Raw genomic sequence first — 9,112 nt, 5'->3', positions numbered from 1 at the left:
ATAACGTTCAAAAGGAGAGTTTCTTACTTGTACGTGTACAGAAAACTGAAGGTTACGTGCAATGTTTTCGTTTATTTGATTTCTGTATCTAATGACCGCTTCATTGCGCTTAGCTTCCGCAGGGACAGGTCACTAAAGAAAGCAAATTACACTGAGTACAGAATGTACGCCAAGTTTAGCACCGAGTATCACAGTCATGCTAGTTCTTGCTATTTTATATCTCTCTGCTTTAGAAGACAGTAACTTCTTAATTTTATTTGGTTTGCAGAAGAATTCAGCACAGCTTTCCTTGTAGCACACCAAAATAGGGACATCAACCTTTCCTGTTCAAAGGATAGTCTTTTCACTTTATGATTTATTAAGACAAAGTTAACAGATAGCCTAGCAGCGAATATGTCTCAACTTCGCTTCACTTTCGAGGACCACTATAAAAATGTTTGCCATCTCGGCCAAATTACGTAAAAGAGCCATCTGATTAACACAACCACAACGTTTCAACCTCAAGGAAACTTTCAATATCTTCTTCGACTGTTGTGCACCTGTTTATAAAAATCGATAAGAACAACCAGTTAATAGCTTCCCTTTGGAAGGTTTCACAGATTGTATACAGCACAACCTGCAGAAGGTCTGAGGCTTTTAAATTAAGAACAAGCATCATGTAATTTATCCATTCTATTAAACTTTTAACGCCCTAGAGAAAAAACTAAGATATATCATTATTTTATTATCTGTTGACTTTATCGGCTGTTTTTTCATCGACTCTTCATGTATTTGGGAGTTTTACTGAAATGGTGAGAAATGAAGGGACCGATCTAGCGTTTTCTATACAATATGCTGATTGTGGTTTCTCTGTAGAGCCATGTGTAAGTGAAAAGAGTCTCAGATCCGCTTGTATCTTTCCAGCCACGTTATCTGAGAGATGTACCGCGCAGTTATGTTGCCTGATGGTGAATAGTAAGTGTTCTATATCTCTGTATAAAGCTCGAGAATACACGTTGAGCAGACCCTTCCAAAACTCGCTTCTACCATGTGCAACATGCCTTTTATTTTATTTTTAATGAAAGAAATTACAGTTTTAATATGTGCCGCTTCTGCAGTTAATGTCTTAAATACTGTGCTTTATTCTGTAATCGGTACTTAGAGTGTAGGTTTTGTCTTCCAGTGCTGCATCAGGACATTATTTCCCCGGAATTTAACAATCTCCTATTCAACGAATGGCTTGGCTTCTTTAAACAGTTGCCCGAATCACCGTTCCAATTGGCAGCGTTGTGCTGAACAGAAGAACCCACGAGTACAAACGCCTGCAGCCTGAAAATAAACACAGAAGCACATTGCTGAGGGAGCCGAATGAGCCGTAAGGGGGGGTGTGTGTGTAAGTTGTAAAATCTCTTTCCCAGAATGGCTGGGAAGCCCAGTGTCCCGTGATTGAGCAAGTGTGTGTGAGAGCGTGTTTGATCCCAGGGCCTTATTTCTACAAGGCGAGTAGCCGGCATGAGACGCTTGGCTTTGGCACGCCGGCTGGCACTCCCAGGTTCAGCGCGAACTTTCGGCCCGCCCAACTTTGGGAAAGACACCGGAGGGGGAGAGCGCGTGAGGGCGGGTTCCCGCTGAGCCGCCGGCCTGAAAGGGAGCCAATCGCGCTGCCCTGGCCTCTGCCAATCACTCGGCTCCCTCCAATCCCACCAGCGCCATTTCCAAACTCTAGTTCCCGCTGTGCCGCTCAAATGTGGTGAGCGCTCTGCCAATCGCTGGAGGACAGAGTGGGGAAAGGAATAAGCGGAGTTAGGAGCGGAGACAAAAGAAGTTAAAGAGCCGCTTAATATATACATGTTTTTGAAGGCGGGCAGAGGGAAAAAAATAACAACAGTGAGTGTAGATGGGCTGGATTGTGTAGTTATGGAGCCCCCTTTGAGCAAGAGGAACCCGACACTGAGATTAGCGGATTTGGCAGCGGCTCAGCCCCATCCTCATCAGACTATGACAGGCTTCCCGGGGCTGGGGAGCCACCACGTCCACTCCCACCCCGCCGCTCACCTCCACCCTGGGGAGATGGGGAGTGACCCCGGCGTGGCCCTCACGCCATTCGGACCCGAGCACATGGCCCAAGCGAGCGTCCTCAAACTCAGCCCCGCGCAGCCTCTCGCGGCGCATCCCGAGGCGCAGACAGCGGCCGCCTTTGCCTCGCCGGCTGCCCAGAGCGCCGCCGCCGCCGCCGCGGTCAGCAGCTACCCGGCCGGCGCGGCTCCCCCGGCTCCCCACCCGGGCTACGCCGCCAGCAGCGCCGGCACCAGCAGCGCCAGGGACTTCATCCTGCGGAGGGAGCTGCCCGGCGCGGCCATGCACGGGGCGCTGGGGGAGCCGCACCCCGCGGCCAGCTCCCCCCACCCGCACCCCCACCACGGCGTGTTCATCTCCGCCGCCGGCACCTACGGCCCGTCGGACGGGGCCGCGGCCCACCCGGTCTTCCCGGCGCTGCACGAGCAGCCGGCCCCCGGCGGGCACCACCCGCTGAACGGCCAGATGCGCCTGGGGCTGGCGGCCGCGGAGCTGTACGGCCGGGCCGAGCCCTACGGGGCCGCCTCCTCGCTGCACGGCTACGGCTCCCTGGGCTTGAACGTCAGCCTGGCGGCGGCCAGCCACGGGCACCACCCGGCCCCCCACCACCACCACCCGGGGGCGGCGGCGGCGGCCTTCCTCCGGTACATGCGGCAGCCCATCAAGCAGGAGCTCATCTGCAAGTGGCTGGAGCAGGAGCCGCCGCAGCCGCCGCCGCCGCCCAGCGCCGCCGGGAAGCCCTGCTCGAAAACTTTCAGCACCATGCACGAGCTGGTGAACCATGTCACCGTGGAGCACGTCGGCGGGCCGGAGCAGAGCAGCCACGTGTGCTACTGGGAGGAGTGTCCCCGGGAAGGGAAACCTTTCAAGGCCAAGTACAAACTGATCAACCACATCCGCGTGCACACCGGGGAGAAGCCCTTCCCCTGCCCCTTCCCGGGCTGCGGCAAGGTCTTCGCCCGCTCCGAGAACCTCAAGATTCACAAGCGCACTCATACAGGTGGGTATTTCCCCCGCTCCTTCGGTGGGGTTGTTTTCTTTTCCTCCTCTCATCACACGGCCATTCAAACATGTGACTTTTTTCATGAATAAGTAATTCAGGAGCACCCAGGGCACGTTCACACACACACACACACACACACACACACACACACTGTCTCTCTCGCGCACACACACACAACCGCATAGCCAAACCCTAGACCTGCAGCAAAAGGTTTAAGCCGATAAACACCTACAGCTAGGAAATTAAGCAGGGCCTGGGAAACAGCAGGCCCGGAAGGAGGAGGTGAAGACCAAGGCCAGTCTAGCCAGGCCCCGCGTGGAATATGGGGAGAGGGGGTCTCCCACTGCAGACCAAACCCCACCCCACCCGAAAATACCGGGTGGGGTTTCCGCTTCTGCGCTTCTGGAGGGAGGAGGGGGGCTTGTCCCAGGCAGGGTTTCAACCGAAGGACACATGGGTGGGTTGTCCCAGACAGAGTTTCATTTGAAGTGGGGGCTGGGGGTTCAGGGGGAGCGCAGTTCCTCTTTAAATTAAGCCAACGTGTTTGCTAGGAGCGGTGAAAAAGACTTGACTATAGGGAGTTTCACTGGTTAAATGCTGATCGTTTGAAGGTTCCAAGATGAGTAACATTTGGTGCAGTTTGGTTTTGTGTGTGTGTGTGTGTAAGGAAGTTTCTTATTGTAGTTTTGAGGAGGAAACTTCAAAGCAGCCTTCATTTCTTCACAGCGCAAGTTGTGATTTTAAGAAGAAGCCTAAGCTAAACGTGGGGAAACGGACAGCCTTCACTTGTAAGGAAATGCCCAGTCAGACTGGGTCCCTCACTAGGGTTTTGTTTATGGGACTTGTGTTGGTTTACATATAGACATTTTGGTTTAGGTTAAAAAAAAACAAACCTCCGAGGAAAATGAACGAAGTTGGGATTGATAGTTGTAGACAAATATTATTCCTTGGAGGATAGTTAAGGAAATGGAGTTTACATAATTGCTTTCTTGATTTATTGTGTGTTGCTGCAAAGAGAAAAGCGGACAACGTGCAACGTGTTGTTTCAATGTAAAGCCAAATGGCCCATGGCTGAAAGGATTATAGATTTTATCTACAGAATATGTCAGGCAGAAGCCCAGATGTATGCGCAGAGAGATGAGGACAGCTAGCTCTCCCTGCCCTGGCAGTTCAGTTTCGAGCCAGGAAGGATTGCTCCTGCAGGCAGGCTGACAGCTTTTTGTTAATGGCATTGCGGCCCGAGTGAAATGCTGGAGGCATTTCCAAGAATCCTTGTTTCCCTACCATGTTTCTGTAATGTATCTGTATCCATCTGTCGCGATGGTTTGGAAAACAAAACTTAAACCCGACACTTACAGCACCCCACTAGCTCCTTGTCCCTGTCACAGTGCAAGCCGGTGGGGATGGCCCCTGCATGTTAAAAGGGAATGGTGCCAAATTCTAAAAATATGATTTGCAGCTCGGGAGCCTTCTCATATTTCCAGTGCAGTGAGCAGAAGGTTGGAGTGCGGTTGGGGAGGCAGGGAGAGAGAGCGGAGCAGGCTTATTCATTTATCTTTGTAAAAAGAAACCCTAAACAACAACAAAGGGCTGCCCACAGAGCACGTTTCCCCTTTTGCAATTAAAAGGGCGCTCAGATTTATGACTCGGGAAGCGCATTCCCTTTCCTACGGCTGCTCTCAACTTTCCACGGGTGGGAGCCCCGAGAGTAACGGTCGACAGTGCACAAAATACAACGCCGCTGGAAACATCGAGTTTGGGGACTTGAACCCCTTCGCTGCTACCGGGACCGGTTAAATGCTGGGTTCCGCTGGGTTTAATTCCCACTCTGGCGTCTTGTTTACAAAGCAAGGGGCGATTTTCGGTGTCCGCTCTCCCTAACTGTTGAGCCCAAGGATGAGGCCCCTTCTCTGTCTGGTCCGACGGTCCGCAGCGGATGGGGGAGCGGGCCACGGCTGAAGATAGAGGCGGCTGGGCCTTGGCTCTTGCAGCTTCTCTGGATAGTGGCCCCCAATGCAGAGCAGAGAGACATCCAAATGCAGCTGTAGAAACTTAGGGAGGGAGCCGCAGAGTGGGAAACACGCACGATCACTGATCTCTGTGCACTCCAGTCCGCAGAGATGCACACGGTGCGGTGTAGCAGCTCTCACACACGCGTGCAGAAGTAAATACAAAGATACACAGAGAGACTGGTCTCTATAGATACCGAGTGGCACGTAACCGTGCATAAATATACACAGATACAAAGACACACAGAGATCGATATAAATAAATATACACATACACGCACACTGGGAGAGAGACAGAGGGAGAGATCGATATAAATAAATATACCCTAAAAGCACACCCAGAGATACAAACAGATACCGAGCCCCACACCCAGAGACGTGGAGACAGAGAGCGCGTGCGAGCAGCTCAGATACTGGCTCGCACCGAACAGTGGCACAGAGAGAGAGAGAGAGAGAGACTGACACACATACACAGAAGCCACCGGGGAGGCCATTGCAGACCAGCAGCCTTCGGGAACGGAAGAAGGAGGATGCAACAGACAAACTGCCCCTTCTGGGCTGCAGCAGAGAAAGAAAATCTTCCCTCCAGCATGCTGACGCCCGGCCCAGGGAAGGAGGAAGGGGTGGTTTTCAGGGCACTCGGGCCAGGCTGCTCTTTGGCAGAAGCATCTCATAACGTGCACACACATGTCTGCACAGAAGATATATTGACCTGTTTTAAAGACCTAAATCTGAAAGTCAAATGAAAAGATCAGATAATTACCGTAGCCTTGTGTTTTACCACTTAGCTCTAATTCAGCAATGTAAAGTGCTCTAAGGATTTACAAATTATTCATTCTTAGTGTCATTGTTTAAAATAACCACAGTATTTTTATGTTTCATTATTAGTGGATTTTGTGCTTTTCTTATAGGCCCCCAGACAGGAGAAATATGCCTATAATTTGGTTTCCCCCCCGCCCTTCTTAAGCTGCACTGGACAATATGATCCCAAACTATTTCGGTCTAATAGCTTAACACTGTAAAGCGTAACTAATCCATTATCTCAAACAAAATATTTTATTGATCCCCGAAGATGTTTGCTTCATCATGTTAATGGAACATATGGATTAAAAAAACGGTGGCCCCTCAGCAGGAAAGTGTTTAGCATTATCACTCTTTGGCAAAAAAATAAACAAATGTTTTCACAACTGTGTTTTTTGCACAGAAAGAACTTTGCAAAGATGCACTTGTGTATCTTCAAATCCTTTTCAGCTAGCAGTGTTAAACTGGAGCAATCTGCAAATGGTTAAACTCTGACGTAAAGTCTCCGTCAGAGCACCAAATATATTTGATCACGGCAATCTAGGTGTCCTTGAAAGAACCATTTTCTTTTTTTGAAACACCGATGGAACCAATTTTTAATAACTATTTCTGTGTCTGATGCAAATAGTACAAATCAGTTTATCTGTCAAATAGCTTTTCTTAAGAATTTCCGGAATGCACATTACAGTCGGCTATGTAACCCTAATAGTTTTGTAAAACAATACAGATGTAGCGAAATTTTCCAATAGATTCACTATTTTTCAGATAAAATGAACAGATAAAGTGACTTCATCTATGTTGTGAGATCCTTTTCAGTGGGAAGTGTGAGCGCTTATGTGTAGAGGAAGACTGCATTTAAAAAGTACCAGCGTGGTTTTCTTAATCAACATAATTTCTGGGGTAGGAGAGAGATAGTAGTGTTTGTTTTGTGTGGAGCTAGATATTTGCTGATAATTGTGACTAAGCGCAAATGTATCGGAACGATTTCAAACTGAATAACTTGATTTGGAATTAGAATATAGAAAGAAATGTTTGCATAGCATTAGCAAAAAAACCAAAACAAAACAAAAAGACTATCAAAAGTGTGCTTGTTTTCAATTCATATTTTATTGTAAGATTCTATAATTATACACAAAGTACTGACTAACAAGGTTTTCTCCAATAAAACTCGAAGTGCTTCCATTGCGGGGGCTAGAGTACATTGTTATTTTTGAAAATGTGGAACAAAATACATATGAAAGTATGCATTAGAAATAATATGGCATAAAACTTCAGCGTTTTAAATAAATGTTTGCAGTAATGGTGTTATGCATTTTAGAGATATCAGATTCACCTGTAATATGACAGAGAAAAAAAGTTACTCTTCTAAATTATATTCCATTTGTAATAAAATGATATGGCACATTTTTCCCTGTTATCTCAATAATAGGCATTTACACATCCCTGATTCAAGAACTATGGGAAAGAGTTTATCTGGAGCACAGCTATATGTAACAAAATACACATGAACCAAAGTATTGTATTACAGGACCCGGTGGAACTTAAAGGTATGCCAGACAAAAAGGCCTGAGGCAGATTTTCACAACCACTTTAACTGTTAAGCAATGCGTAAAGCTATTAAAATAGATTTGCTATAGATTTTTAGACACAAATTAGCCTCAGGTAAATAGATACCGTAATAGCAGTCCACGGTTGTCATTATTACTGTCTATTGCTATTACAGTATATTATTCTCACTAACGTGCAGGTTGTGAATAAAGGTTGATAGATATTGGTCTACATTTAAAGTATGGTCTGCAAAAATCCGACGTTATGGTTATGTGCTTAAACAGGTGTTATTTGTAATTCCGAACAGGAAAGATTCTCCACATACTATAAAGCATTGTGAAAGGATTAGGACAAGATGTGCCAGTCTATAGACAAAGCCACCCCTAGATGATAAATGTATTGATGGGGGTAGTTTTGTTTGTTATATGTATCATTTGAATTTTTCATTTGCAAGAGAATTTTGTGCATGAAAAAAGTAGACACTTTATGGTGCTGTCTGAGGCTTTTTGAAAATCATAGTTAACATTTCACCGTTTACAAAATATTATTCATTTGACACCAGTGCAGCTTGAACTCTCCGGCAGGTATAACCTTATTTCCCAGCCATATCACGAGTCTCCTCATGACAAGCACAGAAACGATTTGCAGTGAATTTTTCCATGGGGACCGTGTTTTATAAGAGCTGTGAAATGTTCCACTTAGTGCTGTTGTTGTTTGTTTTTAAACTAACCATAGCTCTGACCTGAAATTTAAATGACCAAGATTTGGGATTTCTCCCCCAGAAGATAATTATTAATGTTTTCAATTGTAGGAGAGAAGCCTTTTAAATGCGAATTTGATGGCTGCGACAGGAAGTTTGCCAATAGCAGTGACAGAAAGAAACACTCCCACGTCCACACGAGTGATAAGCCATATTACTGCAAAGTCAGAGGCTGTGATAAATCTTACACGCATCCCAGCTCTTTAAGAAAACACATGAAGATACACTGCAAGTCTCCACCACTTTCTCCTACCCCTGGATCTCACGGTTATCAGTCTGCAGGAACCCCCCTAGGTGCTCCCCTGTCCCCTGCCCAGGACTCAGCCAGGGGCCGCTCTGCCAATCTTTCCCCTCAGGTCACCAACCTCAATGAGTGGTACGTCTGTCAGGCCAGTGGGGCTTCTAATAACCTTCATACACCTTCCAGCAATGTAACATCGTCTGGATCTGAAGATGAAGAGGCTTATAGAAACTCTGATACCAGAACTATCCATTAGAAGAAAAACAACAAGAAGAAGTTTCTGACTTGGGAGTACTTGGACCATTCTCCTGAACTGTAATGACACAAAGCTTGAAATAAATGGATGGCATAGAATTGCCATCATGTTGAATCACCACTATTTATTCAGTATATAAAACCCTATGGTGTTTGTACACTTAACTAATTTAATTAAGACACTTGGACCTTTTTATAAAAAATAATAAATGAAAATACCAAGCTGGACTATCTCAGTGAACCAAGTTGCATGTTTGCAGGTATGGGGAAGATGCCAAGGGAACTCAATGGACAGATCAGTTCATCAAGATTATACACTGCCAATGCCAACGCAATAGTTCCAAAAAGAGAGAGAGGAAGCGTGTTCATTATGTAGCCTGCAAGCTGATAGGGCCTCTCCATTTCCTGGAGTGGCTCTTAAATACTTTAGATATCATTCT

At 46.6% G+C, this 9,112-nt stretch overlaps 1 protein-coding gene across 1 annotated transcript; it reads left to right on the top strand.

The window, feature by feature from the left end:
- The first annotated feature begins 1,827 nt into the window (after positions 1-1,827).
- Positions 1,828-8,673, top strand: ZIC5 (Zic family zinc finger 5). Its single transcript, XM_077807048.1, has 2 exons — positions 1,828-3,055; positions 8,228-8,673. Exons 1-2 carry the CDS (start codon positions 1,828-1,830, stop codon positions 8,671-8,673), a joined length of 1,674 nt encoding a protein of 557 aa, XP_077663174.1.
- The last annotated feature ends 439 nt before the right edge of the window (positions 8,674-9,112 follow it).

Source organism: Eretmochelys imbricata, chromosome 1, assembly GCF_965152235.1.
Source record: "Eretmochelys imbricata isolate rEreImb1 chromosome 1, rEreImb1.hap1, whole genome shotgun sequence".
In the NCBI taxonomy this organism is placed as follows: domain Eukaryota; kingdom Metazoa; phylum Chordata; order Testudines; family Cheloniidae; genus Eretmochelys; species Eretmochelys imbricata.
The sequence above is the reverse complement of the archived record's forward strand: the minus strand, read 5'-3'. Positions and strand labels throughout refer to the sequence as shown.